Source organism: Phalaenopsis equestris, unplaced genomic scaffold (assembly GCF_001263595.1).
Source record: "Phalaenopsis equestris unplaced genomic scaffold, ASM126359v1 Scaffold000224, whole genome shotgun sequence".
Taxonomy (NCBI): domain Eukaryota; kingdom Viridiplantae; phylum Streptophyta; class Magnoliopsida; order Asparagales; family Orchidaceae; genus Phalaenopsis; species Phalaenopsis equestris.
Genome location: NW_018164666.1, coordinates 2,321,503 through 2,340,260, shown reverse-complemented (window position 1 = coordinate 2,340,260; position 18,758 = coordinate 2,321,503). Strand labels below are relative to the sequence as shown.

At 36.1% G+C, this 18,758-nt stretch overlaps 1 protein-coding gene across 1 annotated transcript; it reads left to right on the top strand.

Moving 5' to 3' along the window:
- Window positions 1–1,441: 1,441 nt before the first annotated feature.
- LOC110023403 (putative glycerol-3-phosphate transporter 5) lies at window positions 1,442–17,128 on the top strand. Its single transcript, XM_020722809.1, has 3 exons — window positions 1,442–2,470; window positions 16,096–16,639; window positions 17,044–17,128. Exons 1-3 carry the CDS (start codon window positions 1,477–1,479, stop codon window positions 17,075–17,077), a joined length of 1,572 nt encoding a protein of 523 aa, XP_020578468.1. The 5' UTR covers window positions 1,442–1,476; the 3' UTR covers window positions 17,078–17,128.
- The last annotated feature ends 1,630 nt before the right edge of the window (window positions 17,129–18,758 follow it).

Genomic DNA, 18,758 nt, shown 5'->3' with positions numbered 1-18,758 from the left:
TTGTGATCCTATAGTGACGTAGGTGGTGGTCGGGTTGCGGTGGTTCAATTACGACGATGTGGTGGCCCGACAATAGTGGTCAAACAAAGATTCGACCGTGGTATAGCTCATAATTGTTAACACAAGAATCCATATCACTCCATCTGATAACCCATATCGATTTCATTGTTTTAATGTTGCTTTATGATTATTTAAATATTTTAATGATACCAGAATTAAGTGATCTTATGCTTATTGTATTTATCTCGTTGAGTTACTCAATTTGACTACAAAATTGTCGAACTTGAATATCATTTGGTTCCAAAAATTAATCTCAAATTTTTTTTTAACATGTTTTAAGTGCATGATCTAAACTCATTTGGACTCAGATTGAGCTATGTCAGATGCCAGACGTATGTCAGGCATATCATATTAACAAGATACTTCATTTCAAATAAAGTTAATTAAATATTTGAAGCTCTCGTAAGAACGTGCATGGAGATCCGTGTGCGATAAAGATAGTTCTTTTGGGATATATCAGTATACACACACAATTCTTATGTATTTACATATCCAACACCTAAACAATTATATTTACATGTATACTACTAAAATATTTAGATTGGTATAAAAATACCATCATCATTTTCTTTATAAACATGAAATTGATATTTTTCATGCATCGGTATATGACACCAAAATGTTATAAGTATAAATATAAAAAATTGGGTTTCCGATATGTAAATACATAACAAGTGTGTGGTATGTATGTAAATTTCTATTTTTTTATGAGGATTTCAACTTCATGTTTTAAGAGATTTTGTTTAGAACTAATATGCTAAGGGATTGTTTAAGATTACCTTTGTTTTTTATTTTTTATTTATTTATCTTTTAGTTTTTATGTTCAAATTTAAATTAAAATATGTTTTATTGAAATAAATATTTTTTAAAGGATAATTTACATGTACATCACCAAATTCTTATGGATTAATTATCTCAAAATTTCATTTTCATGACAAAACACCTTTAACTATGTATGAAAAGAAGGATTTCAACATTAAATAGTGTAATGCACATTTTCATATATAGGTAAGACTGTAATAAGAAAAAATATTACATTAGAAGTGCTGATGTAAAACTATATCAGAACTCTAATCACAATGCGCTACGTGATTCTAATCCTGACGTAATCAGCACTCTTTATGTAATTTTTTTTTTTAATAGTGCTTAGACTTTAAAAATAAAACTTTGGGTGAGATATAAGTAAGAATTGGGTGCTAAGTATGTAAATTTTAAATTTTAAAGTATTCAAAATATTTTTTAGGTGTTTTTAAAATACTCAAAAAATTACGAATATATAAAATATATCAATTAATCAATTTAAAAAGAATTAAAAAATATAAAAAAAATTTAAAATGCTGAGAAACTCAACTTTCTTTACCAGTTATTTTACGAGGTCTGATAAACCAACGGCGTCGAAATAGTTGCTTTTCTTCCATGGACGGCTCCCCCACATTTCCACCTGCTCCGCCACCTCGCCGGCGATCTCAACTTCTCCGCCACCACCAGATTCGTGCCCTAGTACTTACTTTCCTTGCCTACTCGGCCTTTCACGCCTCGCGCAAACCCCCCAGCATCGTAAAGAGCGTGCTCGGCCCCGATCCACCCAAATCTACCTCTTCCTCCTCCGCCGCCGGTTGGCCTCCTTTCGATGGAAATCGCGGCCCACACCGTCTCGGCGAAGTCGACCTCGCCTTTCTATCCTCCTACTCCGCCGGCATGTACATCTCCGGCCACGCTGCCGATCGCGTCGACCTCCGCCGCTTTCTCGCCTATGGGATGTTCGGAAGTTGCATCGCTACGGCCGCCTTTGGGTTTGCTTACTGGTTAGACGTTCATCGGCTTTGGTTCTTTATCGTTATCCAGATTGCGGGTGGTCTCGTACAGTCCATCGGATGGCCGTGCGTTGTTGCCGTGGTGACCAATTGGTTTGGTGATTCGTCGAGTCGGGGACTCATTATGGGGATCTGGAACTCGAATACATCTGTCGGGAATATTTTTGGTTCCGTGCTCGCGTCATGCGTGCTCAATTTTGGTTGGGGATGGTCGTTTATGGTGCCGGCTGTATTCATTGGTCTCGCGGGGGTTTTGGTCTTGGCATTCTTGGTGGCTCATCCGAGAGATCTAGCGCTGGAGAATATGGATCATGGAGTAGAGATGAACCCTGCGGCTGAATCTGCTGTTATTGGTGATGGATTGGTGGAGAGTATGAATGGGGAAAACTCGCTCGTTTCTGAAGAGATCGGGCTCCTCCAATCCGGGCTTACTGAAGGAAAGCATTACAGTGGCACAGAGGGAGAGGAGGAGCCTATTGGTTTTTTTGAGGCGTGGAGGCTTCCCGGTGTGGCATCTTATGCTTGTTGTCTGTTCTTCGCAAAGCTCGTTGCCTACACCTTCCTCTACTGGTTGCCGTTCTATATTCGGCACACAGGTATGCCAGAACTCATGCAAGCAGCTCATGCTTTTTTTTTATTATGATGATTCATTATTCTATGTTCATATAGAGTATGAAAACGTTGGATGCGAATATTTGATCACCTTGAACCATTGCTTTGTCACATTGATGAACTTCCAATTTTTTAATCTGTCAGCTGAGTTTATGCTAGAACAATTTGAAATCCGAAACTTTGTTATTTGACTTTCACTAGATGGTCATTTATTATTGAGAATTATTTTATTGTTAAAAAAATGTGGAAGGGTTTTCTTATTTTCATAGCCTTCTGCATATCTTTATAGATGATTTTTTTGTCATTTTGTGTGCCATGAGAAGGATAAATTTTGATGAAGAAAGCATTTTTGTCGATGATGGAAGAAAACATGCACGGAGAGGGGAATCCTTAGAGTCAGGAGCATGGCTATTGTAATAGCTTCGAAGAGTTCTTTGTTACACCCACTTCGTCACAGCGGCGGACGGGCCGCTCCCTACACCCACAGACGGGCCGGTCCAAGAGGGACCGGCCAATTGCCGCATAGCCGGCCCACAGTCGGGCCGACTTTAATCGAGGGAAGAAGGGGAGGGACCTGGGGGAGGCGCAGAGGAAGGAAAGGAGGGGCTGGTGTCCACTCGGGCCATAATTATATATTCAAGGAGAAGCAATTGAGGGGAGTTGGAGGGAAGTTTAGAAGGAAAGTTTGTAAATGTTGTATGAGGATTCTATTAAAGTTTAGAAGGAAAATTTTTAATCTTGTTTTATTTTCATGCATTATTTTGTGGTTATTGTGTTTTTCTTCTTTTGATGTTGATCCCAACGATGTATAGAGCGTGGGAGAGCCGATCTACCTCTCGAACGTAGATCATCTCTGTATCTTGCTTATTTTTTCCTTTGATTGCTGCAAGAGCAGCCCTCATTTGTTTTTTCCACCTATCTATTGCGATTTCGTCATGGTTTGTTTGCTAGTTTTGGTGTCGATACATATCCTTATTTTCCTAGATAATAAAATTAACTTTTTTGAAACATATAAGTCAAATACATGTCACGTTTCAAATAATGTCGTAGCAACCAAATAGAATGTCGTTTGAAGTTTACCATCTGGTGCGTAGAATATTGTCTCATAATCTATGATCTTATATGTTTTATATCATCATTCATAGTTTGTATGAGCCTATCAGGATTTATTATTGTGAAATGGCTAATTTGCTCAACTTGATATGATATGTATCAAAGATGGATTATATATTTAAAGGTTTATTTTGTTTGTATAAGACTTGTTAGAGGACAGATCTTGGAATTCAATCAATACGTTACTTTAGTTAGAAAGATCGAATGATCATATAGGCTAACTCATTGTGATCTTGGCTTCCAAATTATATATAAAACTAAGAGCACCATCATGCTCGCAGTGATAAAAAATATATAAAGTTTATCTTCAGTAGAGACACAAAGGTCTGAAGGATGTTGGGGTGCAATTTTCTTAATCTTCTCAAGTAAATACCCCATTATTGTTCTTTAGCTTTATTGACCTCACGTGTATCTACCGTAAATTGGTCATCTTAATTTTCTCGATGTTTTTCATTAGTAAGTTATGGTCCTTATTATCAGTAGGTATTTAGGTGATACGTGTGGATTCTTTATAATAGATATTCAACATTAATGATCTGTGATGCTAAAAATTCTGCTTTTAATGATCTTTATAATAGATTAGATACTAAGGAGGGTGAAAAATATATGTATAAACTAGCCAAACAAAGAGAAAAGAAAAGTAAAGATTTAACTCAAGTAAAGTGTATTAAAGATGAAAATCAAAAAGTACTTTTCTTAGAAAAAGATATTCAACATAGGTGGGTGAGTTACTTTGATAAACTTTTTAATGAAGTTTCTGAAAATACGATCGAACTTAGTGATTTTAATATCGTAAATAATAATAAAACGTTTCATTTTTACCGTCGCATTAGCAAAAAAGAAGTTGAGGAGGCTTTAAAGAAAACCAAGGGTGGAAAGTCTGCAAGACCTGATGATATCCCAATTGAAGTGTGGAAATATTTGGGAGATTTGGGAGTTTCTTGGCTTACTAAACTCTTTAATATTATTTTAAAAACTAAAAAGATGCCTGAGGAGTGGAGGAAGAGTATTTTGATCCCCATTTTTAAGAATAAAGGGGATGCACAAGAGTGTGCAAATTATAGAGGAATTAAGTTGATGTGTCATACTTTAAAATTATGGGAGAGGGTAATTGAACATAGGTTAAGATGCATCACGAAAATTTCTCATAATCAATTTGGATTTATGCCTGGCAGGTCTACTATGGAAGCTATACATTTATTGAGAGGTTTGATGGAGAAGTTCAGAGATAATAAGGAGAATCTACATTTGATTTTTATTGATTTAGAAAAAGCTTACGATAAGGTTCCAAGAGATATCCTTTGGAGAGTTCTCGAGAAGAAATGTGTTGATATGACTTACATTCAAGTCATTAAATATATGTATACTAGAGCTATTACTTGTGTTCAAACTGAAGGAGGATTGACAAAACATTTTCCTATTTTTGTTCGATTACATCAGGGGTCAACTTTAAGCCCACATCTTTTTGCTTTAGTTATGGATGGTCTACAGGAGGATGTACCTTGGTGTATGCTTTTTGCTGATGATATTCTTCTTTATGGAGGGCTAAATTGGGTTCTAAAGGCCTCAGTTTAAATAAAACTAAAATTGAATACATGGAATGTAATTTTAGTAGTAATAGCTCTAGTGACAGAAGTGTGACTTTGGGTGATCAAATTATTAAAAGGTGTGAACGATTTAGATATCTTGGGTCCGTTGTCCAAAGCGATGGTGATATAGATGGGGATGTTAATAGTAGAATTCAAGTTGGTTGGTTGAAGTGGAGGAATGCTTCGGGCCTTTTGTGTGATAGAAAAGTACCGCTAAGACTGACAGGAAAATTTTATAAGATGGTGGTGAGACCTGCAATGCTCTATGGCGTTGAATGTTGGCCTTTAAAAGAGAAGCATAATAATAAGTTAAGTGTTGCCGGGATGAGAATGATTAGGTGGATGAGTGGCTTTACACTTAGAGACAAAATGCGGAATGAATATATTCGTGATAGGGTTGGTGTAGCTCCTGTGACAGACAAAATTAGAGAAAGTCGTCTTAGATGGTTTGGTCATATTAAACGTCGACCATTAGATGATCCGATTAGGAGAGTAGATGTTTTAAATTCTACTTGTGTTAAGAAAGGCAGAGGTAGACCTAGGAAGACTTGGGCTTATTGTATTAAAAATGATCTTAATTTACTAGAATTAAATGAAAATATGACACTAAATAGGACGCAATGGAGAAAAAGGATTCATGTAGCCAACCCCACGTAGTGGGATTAAGGCTTTGTTGTTGTTGTTGTTGTTGTGTGGATTCTTGATCGATTGTAATAACTTGAACTTCCATCTTTTGATATAAATTTCTAGGTGGTCACTCGTCCTAGGAGTACTCTTATCAGAGCATATCTTGCTTTGGAGTTTTTGATGTAATGTATATATGTTTCGGAGTTTAGCTCCACTCCACTTAGGGGTTTCATAACTTCCTCCAATCATGTAACCTGTGTCCTCATCGATATTCATCTTTAATTGGTCATCTTTAATAAGAGAGTGTTTGGCTACAAGTAGGGTTTAATGTTAGTAAGATTTATTAAATCCTTTAGCTTTTGTCTGGTGCTGACCTCTTTTTTGGTGAGGTCTCTTCTTCTTCTTAGAGCTTAGGATCTAGACTTAGGGTTTCCTACCGACTCACTTAGAGGACTAGTTTGGGGGCCCATACTGATTAGAAATTCAAGCCACTTATTGACTCATCGCAGTTTCATGTGACCGGTTCTAAATTCTCAACGCTTAGTTGAGTCGATTAAAACCAGCGCTACGAATCTCGAGTCGAGTACCCTTAGGAACAAAAGCCTTAGGAAACACTTTGTGTAGTCCGCGCACACTCATCGATGCACGAATGCCACATTGCACACGTCGACGCACACAATTGTTGAAATTCACGTCTCCTGCACCTGTAAGTGGCAGCACGATCGATAACAAGCGATTATTTCGATGAAATACGAATTTGATGCGTTTCCGACTCGACCAACGACGAGGTCGTCCGGACAATCTTGGATGACGAAACGGACCGCATTGACGCTTCCGGAACGTCGACTTTAGTCAGGAATGACTCACACTTCGATATGATTTTGTGCACGAGCGAGATGTGCGCAAATCAAGTAAATTAAACATCATATATATCATGAAGGGGTTATATTTGTATTATCTAGCAGTGGGATGGCTTTATTTTCTTAAATCTCTAACTCACTCGCACCTCGTCCGCCCTTTTCCTCCCATTCGCAACCCAAGCCGAATCCGACCGAACTCCCTCTTCTTCTCGGTCGCGAGCCAGCCTAGGCGGAGCTCTAGCCTTGCCTTTGACTCCTCGCCCGATATCCTCTGCCCGAGATGCCTCTTCCTGAAGCACCGCCTGCCTCATCTTGTCGGGCGAGGAGGGCCTTCGTGATCCTTTGATCCTCGCTGAGGTAAGTTGACCCTGCGCGTTTTTTCCCTGTGTCACGAATGGGGAAGATTCTCCTCCTTCCCGATCTTTCTTCGCTGTGGTTTTGACTGCGGTGTTTTTTTTTCTTTTGGCTTGGCATTTGTGCTTTGTCGAGAGAAGTCCTGTGAGCTCCTTCTCGATGGAGAGAGTTCTCAGTAGGGGTTACGAAACTTGGAGCCTGGGGAGGTTCTGCTGAAATTTCTGCTCGGCTAGGTGCTTGTGGGCTTGGTGTTTGGAGGTTCTGTGGCTTTTCTTTTGTTGCTTTTAAAAGCCTCGAGCAAGGTAACCTCTTCTCTTGCTTCTCTTTCGTTTTTTGTGGTTCTAGTTCTGCTCTACTTTGAGTGGTGTTGTTCACGTGAAAGATGTTGATTCACGCACAAAAAAAAAAAAAGAGGAGAATCTTGAGCAGGGTTTTACCTTGGTGTGCACCTGATTATCTTGCCATTTTCTTAAAAAAAAAAAAGGATTCATCGCTTACTGCTTTAGATGTTTAGACTTTTATCATTTCTGTTAAATCTGATTTAGCTGCTCCATGCTGATTAGTTAAGAATGTAGGCTTACAAGAAAGCATGGTTTAATGCTTATGCATGTGCAAGCTTCCTCCTTATGTTTTTATCATATATGTACCTGTATGTGGAAGTTTGCGGTCATTTTTGCCTTGCAAGGCTACGGTTTTCTCTTTTCTCCTTGCCGAACTGATTTAATGTTGAGGTTTTCCTTTGGAACTTATTTTGGGGGCTTGATTTTGTTCTTTGTTGTTGCCCCCCATTCGAAACATATGCAGGGTGAAATAATTGAGTTCTTGGAGGCTTTTGGAGTTTGCTTTGGGGACTCGGTTTGGCTCCCCGTGGTTGCATTTCTTGTTTGAAATGCATGTTGGATAGAGAATTAGTCTTTTAAAGCTTTTGGGGCTTGTTTTGATGACTCAGTTTTATTTTCTAGATGTCTCTTTTGTTCAAAGCATGTGTTGCATGAAAATTTTAGTTTTTTAAAGCCTCTGGAACTTGTTTTGGGTGGCCCTGTTTGCTCCTTATGCTGCTACTTCTGTTCGAATATATATTGAAATATGTTCTAATGTTCTAAGAAGTTAGTTTAGGGTTTGGTTTTGCTCCTTATAATTGCTGCCCCATTTAAATATTTGATGAATGAGAATTTTGGTTTTTAAGGCTTTGAAGAGCTTGTTTTGGGGCTAGTGTTCTCGCTCGGTTGCTCTTGGCTCGTGAGCGTCCGGTTATGATACCTTTTGGTGCTAGTTGGTGGCCTTCCCCTTGCTGCTTCTGGTCATGAGGTGTCCCTATTTGTGTTTCCTTGTTTGTGCTGTGGCTGATGGTTTTCCTTGTTGTTGTCCCCTGCCCGTGAACTTATTGGTGGTGATTGCCTTTGGCCATTAGCTGTGGTCACCTGATGTGGTTATATGTTCCCTGCTGCCCCTACCCGAGAGCATCTAGATGGTTCCTTTTTGTGTCAGCTGGGTGGCTTCTCTGTTAGCTTTACCCGAGAGCACCCATTTGAGGGTCTTTGTGTTGGGCTGGTTCCCTGAGTGCTGATTTGTTTGGTCCCCCTGTTGTTCTTACCCAAGAGCACCTGTTTGGGTTCCTTGATGTTGCGTGGGACTCATACCTCATGGAAGCTTTAATTTGAAATAAAATTGGATGTTTTAATCTTTATAAATTGCAATATTCAATCTTTGTTACTTGGAGGAATTCGAATGTTCCTTTTTTGAAGAACGATCTATTAAATGTTTGGAGATGTTTCAGGGCCCAATTTTGCGGGCTGAATTGATTGCAATAAAAAGAGAAAAAAAAAGGAGATGAAAGAAAAATCTTTTGATATTTGAGAAAGGTTTGAGAATAGCTTGGAGGCCTCTAAACTGTGCATTTTGACGTTGTTCCTGGCTAGCATCGGGAAGTGTGCCCATCTCATTGCTCATTCAAGGAGTCCCACCGGGTGGATGTTTTAGATTAACCCTCCTACCGCTTTGGCTTTTCTGCCCTAAATTGATTTTGGAGGTGGGTTAGTCTTCTTTCTTTTTTTATTTCTTGTTTTTTGGTTCACTTTCCTTGCTTATTGATTTGAGTTTTAAACATTTATGCCTGATACATAAGTGTGCATGTATATAGTTCTGGCTATATATGAAACCATGAAACAAGGTTGTAAGTTGGACGGTCGTTTTTTGGGTATTAGGCCTTAATGATAGAGACATTTGGTGGTGGAGCGGAATACTATTTCATCCTACAATATCGGGACCCAATCCCGGGACCCGGTGAAACGTATGATGATGATATTATTCACTGACACTAGACTAGCAGGACACTCTTGCCTTCTTAGGTTGTTGGTGGTTCTAGCCTCAACAGTGCGATTAACTTCTGGATAATCATATTTTCAATAAAAAGAAAATGATAAGAATAGATACGCTATTTGCAAAAAAGTATTTTGATTGTTAAAATTGATGTCACTTTTTATATGCATGAAACTTATATGTATGCAAAAGAATATATATTTTAAATAATATAATTCGATTGTCCACTTGTCAATCGTCGGTATTGGGCTAAGGAGTACCTACCGAAGTTGGTATAGTAGGACACTTTTCTAGTTGAGTGTCGGGTTCTATACATACGGGTGACCGATATTTACCTTCGGAGCCCATCGAGAATACCTAATTCTGATCCTAGCCCGACCCGAATGTTTGCGGTTTTCTTTCTTTCTTCATATTTTTTTTGGTGTTTTCCTACGTTTTTATTGAAATCTTTGAAAAAGCACTTGTGATTTTCTCCGAATTTCCCTCTTGTTTTCGACGGTTTTCTTCGAGTTACTTTGGGTTATCTGCTGCCTTTTCTCAAGTTTTTTTAGGATCTGCCGACCCGTCAGGTATACAGGTTTGTTTTACGATTACAACGTTTAAAGTGTTTACTTTTGTTACTACACACTTTACTGCATATACACATAATTCATGCCTGCAACATTACTGTTTGTTGTTTACCATACCACATCACATGTTCCCTTTTATAACTCATGTTGTTTCTACAGACTTGCAGAGGACTTTTAGGTTAGAGGCTAGTAAAACAGCTGGTTTAGGAGGTACCCTGTAGTGAGCCACTGGCCAAATAACTGTACATTTATAAACACTACAATCCTGAGCCTTTAATCGATCTGTTAAAAGCTTAGAGTAGTATTCCCAAGATGCGGAGCGTGGAAGCAAGCGGACGGAGGGCGATGATCGAGACCATGACGACGAGGCGTAGGATGTCTCCTTAGAGTTAAGGTCCAATCATAGGATAATTGGGAAGTCACCGGGGTTCTCCATGGATCTGTGACATCCCCTACCTTTCACTCCATTGACTCCTGAAAAATAATTGTTCATATTTTGAGTCTTTCTCCCCTTGATTTCCTTACATTTATCCTTAGAAACCTAAATTTTGCAATCTTGAAGAAAGAACCTCTGATCTTAATCGAGAGTCTTCTTCAGTGATTTCAGTCATTTAAGTTGTAATTAACTATAGAAGTTCGTTTCTATAGGGAACTTAAGAACCCAACTTAAAATAAACTCTATTTAATCTCCCGTATTAAATAAGAGAATTTGTCGGTCAACATAAATGTTCGCAGATTAAAACAGATGTCATAAAATCTTTAGTTTATTTAATCGTTTATTTAATCGAGTTAGTTTATTTAATCGAGTTGCACTAGTAAGTAATATGTATATTCCTTTGGATAGATGTATCGCTTACGGTGTTGTGCTCGATCATTTAAACTATTGCAGATATGAGATTAATTTGATCTTTTATTTCAAAAAAAATATATATTAAATTAAACATCTTTTAAATTCGGGTGTCGGAATATCCATTCCGGCGGCCAATAATTTCTAATTGGGCGACTGAGACCTGACAAAAGTTGAGATTTAAGTTTTTGGGATTTAGTAAACCTTGTAAATCCATATTTATTAAATCCTGAATAAGTCAAATTATGAAACTCTATCGCAATGAAATCCCATAAATCTGGTAAATCCATTAAAACTATTTGGGAAGTCTTGCCTACATTCAGGTAAATCCCAATAGTTTTATCCCATAAATCTCGTAAATCCACCAATTCACGGGATTTAGTAAATCTGGGATTTAATGCTGAAATCCACGAAATCCGTGTTTATCAAATCCACGGCTTTACTTTCTCCAAAATGACCGCTTGACAAAATTTAGCCTACATCCAGGTTAATTCTCGCTCTAAATTCGTTACTAGATAGCCTCTTAAATCCATCTTACCCCTGGATTTAATAAATCACGATTTAAGTCGAATCTAAGGCAAATTCTGGTACCCTAAATCCAAAAATTCATAAAACCACTAAACCTCTGCATTTTAGCTTTTGGTTCGATTTAGTAAATCAGGTATAAATCTTAGAAGGCACTACCAAACACCCCTTAAGGATGCAATGTAAATATATGCAAATTAGTTCTTCATCAATCAATAAAATTAGACATGGTATTGCTTGATATTAGTAAATTAGAATGAACTGTTGGTTGAACATAAAGAAAAATATTTTTTGGGTGTTTTGCTAGATAAGGTGAATTCTAAAATGAGATTAATCAGCTTATAAAATAAATAGTGAAGAGAATGAAATGCTCATATAAGAATATTTAATGGAGCCTAGACATTAGCTGTGTAATTTACATAGCTGAAGATTACTTAGATTGTCTGTTACGAGCAGTCCTTTGATATACTTTGAATTCTCCTTTAATTAAGGTTTTTCAAGAGCTCTGAACCTCACGGAAAGAAGTTCTTCTCTTGGAGTAGGAAGCACATGATGAAAAAATAGAATGAACGGAATTTTTGTCAATTCATAAGCAAGTTACTTATATTATAAGTGCTTATCTATGTATAAAAGCAAAAGAGAGACCAAAATATGTCAACATAAAAATTTTATACACTACCATGTCCATACCCATCACTAAAGTTAAACTTATAATCAATCTAATGACATTAAAACTCACCATTGCACATGAAATGAGAAATATGCCCATTATACATAATTCTGATCCTAGCCCGACCCGAATGCTTGCGGCTTTCTTTCTTTCTTCATATTTTTTTGGGTGTTTTCCTACGTTTTTATCGAAATCAGATCTTTATATGTTTCTTACAGTTTTATCGATATCTTTGAAAAAGCACTTGTGATTTTCTCCGAATTTTTCTCTTGTTTTCGACGGTTTTCTTCGAGTTACTTTGGGTCATCTGCTGCCTTTTCTCAAGTTTTTTCAGGATTTGTCGACCCGTCAGGTATACAAGTTTGTTTTACGATTACAGTGTTTACTTTTGTTACTACACACTTTACTGCATATACACATAATTCATGCCTGCAACATTACTGTTTGTTGTTTACCATACCACATCACATGTCCCCTTTTATAACTCATGTTGTTTCTACAGACTTGCAGAGGACTTTTTGGTTAGAGGCTAGTAAAACACCTGGTTTAGGAGGTACTCTGTAGTGAGCCACTGACCAATAAACTGTACATTTATAAACACCACAATCCTAAGCCTTTAATCAATCTGTTAAAAGCTTAGAGTAGTCTTCCCAAGATGCGGAGCGTGGAAGCAAGCAGATGGAGGGCGATGATCGAGACCATGACGACGAGGCGTAGGATGTCTCTTTAGAGTTAAGGTCCAATCGTAGGATAATTGGGAAGTCACCGGGGTTCTCCATGGATCTGTGACATCACCTACATTTCACTCCATTGACTCCTGAAAAATAACTTTTCATATTTTGAGTCTTTCTCCCCTTGATTTCCTCACATTTATCCTTACAAACCTAAATTTTGCAATCTTGAAGAAAGAACCTCTGATCTTAATCGAGAGTATTTTTAAGTGGTTTCAGTCATTTAAGATGTAATTAACTATAGAAGTTCACTTCTATAGGGAACTTAAGAACCCAACTTAAAATAAACTCTATTTAATCTCCCGTATTAAATAGGAGAACTTGTCGGTCAACATAAATGTTCGCAGATTAATGTTCGCAGACTAAAATGGATGTCATAAAATCTTTAGTTTATTTAATCGAGCTGCACTAGTAAGTAATATGTATATTCCTTTGGATAGATGTATCGCTTACGGTGTTGTGCTCGATCATTTAAACAATTGCAGATATGAGATCGATTCAATCTTTTATTTCAAAAAAATTTAAAATATTACCTTTTTTCAAATTATATATATATATATATTAAATTAAACCTCTTTTAAATTCGGGTGTCGGAATATCCATTCCAGCGGCCGACAATTTCTAATTTGGTGACCGACACCTGACAAAAGATGAGATTTAAGTTATTGGGATTTAGTAAACCTTGTAAATCCATATTTATTAAATCCTGAATAAGTCAAATTATGAAACTCTATCGCAATGAAATCCCATAAATCTGGTAAATCCATTAAAACTGTTTGGGAAGTTCTGCCTACATTCAGGTAAATCCCAATTGTTTTATCCCGTAAATCCCGTAAATCCACCAATTCGCGGGATTTAGTAAATATGGGATTTACGGCTGAAATCCACGAAATCCAGGTTTATCAAATCCACAGCTTTACTTTCTCCAAAATGACCGCTTGACGAGATTTAGCCTACATCCAGGTTAATTCTCGCTCTAAATTCGTTACTAGATTGCCTCTTAAATCCATCTTACCCCTGGATTTAATAAATCACGATTGAAGTTAAATCTAAGGCAAATTCTGGTACCCTAAATCCATAAAACCACCAAACCTCTGCATTTTAGCTTTGGTTGGATTTAGTAAATCAGGTATAAATCTTAGAAGGCACTACCAAACACCCCTTAAGGATGCAATGTAAATATATGCAAATTAGTTCTTCATCAATCAATAAAATTAGACATGGTATTGCTTGATATTAGTAAATTAGAATGAACTGTTGGTTGAACATAAAGAAAAATATTTTTTGGGTGTTTTGCTAGATAAGGTGAATTCTAAAATGAGATTAATCAGCTTATAAAATAAATAGTGAAGAGAATGAAATGCTCATATAAGAATATTTAATGGAGCCTAGACATTAGCTGTGTAATTTACATAGCTGAAGGTTACTTAGATTGTCTGTTATGAGCAGTCCTTTGATATACTTTGAATTCTCCTTTACTTAAGGTTTTTCAAGAGCTCTGAACCTCACGGAAAGAAGTTCTTCTCTTGGAGTAGGAAGCACATGATGAAAAAATAGAATGAACGGAATTTTTGTCAATTCATAAGCAAGTTACTTATATTATAAGTGCTTATCTATGTATAAAAGCAAAAGAGAGACCAAAATATGTCAACATAAAAATTTTATACACTACCATGTCCATACCCATCACTAAAGTTAAACTTATAATCAATCTAATGACATTAAGACTCACCATTGCACATGAAATGAGAAATATGCCCATGTCCCAAATACAAGGCCAATTCCTATGTTAGTAAGCTTCTCAAACCAACCTAATGCTAAACCGTGAGCTCCTTCTATGCTAATTATCTCACTACTCAGAGCCAAACAAATCAAAATCCCATGAGTCTTAGACATGGTTTTTTAAGTTAAACCAAAGCTTATGATCATCTAATGGCCATGCATTCCTCAATATCATCATTGATTATGTCTAGCACATTTTTGTAATAATCCATACTGCAAACCTCTTGTTCATTCCGTTAAATTGGTTATTGGACAAGTGTAAATCAATATCATGAAGCGCATCTTTAATACACACTTTCACTTCAATTAGCTCAGGATACTAGAGAGGGGACAACTTATCGTTGCTATTCATACTCCTTTAACGTTATTGCTCAGAGCCCTTATATGTTGGATGATTAAGTATTTTAATAGACATGAGATTATGGAATCATGTGACATTGATAGAGTATACATGCATCTCCTTTTTCATTTCACATTCAATCAAATTCAAGCCCAAATACTAAACTTTGAATTCGAGCAATGTCTTTAATCATGAGTGTTATCCCTTGAGTGAGACGGGCAAACACTTAGAGGAAGTCTCTACCTCATATGTAAACAAAACTTGATCCAGCGGTAGGATTAGGAGCAATCATTAGATGCAGAGTTTGCCAGGATTAGGAGCAATCATTAGATGAACTTAAGGTAGACCAGGATTGCACACCCTAAGACGGATTTTGCCTATGAGGGTTTCCTCATTACTTATATTATGGGGAGAATCTAACATAATTCTCGACTATTCCCCTCTTGAGCCTGTAACTTTTTGTTTCTCGAGCTATTTATTTTACGAAGCAATTTAGAATGCATTTTTTTGCTATATTCTTATACGCTTTGCAGTCTGTCATTTTCTCTAAGGCTGTCTTAATGAAGAATATAACGTCCTGATCATTGCGTGATAATACATGGGAAAGAACTATATGATAGTGTTGATCAAATTTCTCTTGTCAAATTTTTTAAATGAGAGGTTTTGGGAGTAGCACATGCTACTGATAAAAGAGAATCAATTTTGGTGGTATGGAGGATGGAGAGTATAAAATGTACGATAAGAGATTTTGATAAAACTAATGATGAAGAATTAGAAGGAAAGGTGTAATTAAAGTTAACATTATTAGAACTAGCATGTAATAGTTTTAACATGTCAGTCATTGTTTGTCGAAAATGAATGATGAATGAAGATTCATTAACCCAATCATAATAGTCGGACAATGCTAAGGATAATCATGAATTTATGATTAGGAAATTTAAATTTCAAATATTCTACAAAGAAGACTTGCTATGGAATCTTATATTCTTTCACAATTTCTTTGGTGGACAAAATTGAGAAATTTACATCCATACCACATAATTCTTACGTATTTACATATTTAACATCCAAAGTTTGATTTTTACACTTATAACATGTTGGTGTCATAAATCTATGCATGAAAATGTATATTTCACTTTTGGCGATGATGACATTGTTGACGTGATGTTAAAGATTTTAAGTGTAATGTATATAAATATGACTGTTTAGGTGTTAAATATGTAAATACATGAGAATTGCATGGCATATCTGTAAACATCCTAAAGAAATTTTCAATGTTACAGCGGTTGCCGGAAAGCATCTCACACACCAAACCTCTGGAATCCTCTCGACCATTTTCGACATTGGAGGCGTCCTCGGCGGAGTTTCAGCCGGTTTCATCTCAGATTGCCTCGGCGCGCGAGCAATCACTTCAGTTATTTTCCTTATATTATCCGTTCCTTCCCTCATTTTGTACAGAACGTGTGGAAGCATATCAATGTTTTTCAACGCAGGTTTGATGTTTCTTTCTGGATATTTTGTTAATGGCCCCTATTCCCTCATCACCACGGCTGTTTCAGCTGATCTTGGGACACAAGGATTAGTTAAAGGAAGTTCTCGCGCTTTGGCTACCATTACAGCCATTATTGATGGCACTGGATCTATTGGTGCTGCTTTGGGTCCTCTGCTTACAGGATATATCTCAACTTGGGGATGGAACATTGTTTTTCCTATGTTAATTTTTTCAAATTTACTTGCAGTGATGTGCCTTGCTCACATTGCAAAATCTGAATTAATTAGAAAGAAGAAGCAGGAGTTATCTTCTACTGGCATTGTTGCAGAGAGTAGGTAATTTTCATGATAATTATAATTCTTTGTCAGTTAGTCTTTTTTTTGGTGGATTTACATGCATACCCGTCCGTTTCTACGTATTTATCTGACATCTAGTTCAGTTTTTACATACATACCGCTTTACCCATGCATTAAAATATGTATTTTGCTTTTTAGAAGTTATAGATGATAGTATTTCTTAGTTTAGCTGTTAAATATGTAAATACATGGAATTTGGGCGGCATGTATGGAAATACCCCCCCTTTTCTTTTTATATAATATCATTGAATAATGATGTAGTGATGATTTTTTGTAAGATGGGATTGATTAGATTTGAAATTTGCTTCATGGGATGAATGTTTAAAGCAGAGACATGTACAATTTTATAGTAATCTGGATATTGATAGTAAATTTTTTTTCAGATATCAAATGGATGCTCCGATAGTTTTTCTGTGAAGTTTCACATTCAGTAAGTTTAGTGCGGAGATGGGTATAAGCATTGTTCACTCCAGTGTGTTCTCTCTCTCTCTCTCGTGAAAAAATAGAGTCTGGACGTAAGTTGCGTCTGGACAACGGACGCGATGCAGACGGTGCAGCGAAGGGAAAAAAAAACTGCAGAGGAAAAATAAACATTTTCCGTGCATCACATCCCGTTGTTCGGACGCAGTTTACGTCCGGACTCCAGACGCAATCCGGACGCAATATTTTCTCCTCTCTCTCTCTCTCTTTCACACACAGGTACACACATATAAACACAAACACACTGCTGATTGGAAGTCTCTTTAAACTTTTAAAAATGCAACATGTGAGGAGAGAATTATAATTGAAGTCGCTTGTTTGTGTTGAAATAAAATAAAGGGGGGAACTCTTGCGTTTGATTTTTTATATATTAATGAATGAAAAGATTAACTAAAAGAAAATAGATGTTGGGGCTTGTTCTTCTTCAAAATATTGACACATGTTCTCACTAATACAATAAGCAAGTATCGTTGTCATTAAAGCTAAGTGCTTATTTACTTCTTATTGAAAATCATTAAGGCTAATTACAATCATTAAGACCACATTAATCCTTTGATATTTCATTTGTTTCTTCAAGAAAATCATCTTAATGAGATTGTATTAAAACTTTTTCTAATTATTTAAAAAATGTGATATTTTTATATATCATGTTGTATAGTATTTGTTGATTTTACATATATATATTTTATTGTTATTATTAAATAATTAATAATTGAATCATGCACAATTATCATGATAATTGAGTATAATTTTATTCATACATTTGATGATAAAAAAAATTTCAATCTAAAAATTATTAATAAAAAATCCCAGCTTCCATTTTTTTTTTTTCGGGAAAATGTGAGAAGAGCACCCAACTTTATTGAAAAGAATAGTGAGTTACAATCAAAAACTCAATCACAAATCGCATAGAAAGAAAAATAAAAATATACACAATAAATTAAAAGCAATATCACTAGCAAATATAAAAAAACTACACTTAAAATATATAACCCGTAGAAGCAACATCTACAACTTCAACAACTACATCACAAGCACCATCTAAAATAGATCTCTATGCCAAAGAAAATATTGTAGTTGATCCATAATCATAAAATGCAAGTGAACATAGATCCATCCACATGAAAAATAGCCACAAAAACTTGATAACAGCAACAAACTCCACTAGAAAGGCACCGGAAAAAATAAATGTAAGAAGAAAAGAAAACAGCTGTCAACCAAATAAACAACAAAGATCCTTACAAAGAAACCAGAAGAAACACTAAAACAAACACGATATTAAAAAAAAATAAATCACAAGAATAAACAATAACACAATGAGCTCATAACTTACTTCATTAAAAAAAAATTAAAATTTATTCAAAACTTCCAAATATTAAAATATACCTAGAAAGGGGTTGAATTTTTTTTAAGAAAAGAGGGTTTGCATTCATCAAAGCTCAAAAAACAAATCCTAGCAAAAGACAAATATCAAGTAGTAACATCAATATAATGATAAGCAACAAAAGCCACAAGAGCTAATTATAAATCTAGAATAGTAACTAATAACCAAACAACCCTCCACAACCAAATCAACGCAAGCAACGCACAACAAAACCTAGAAATTACATGAAAGTAG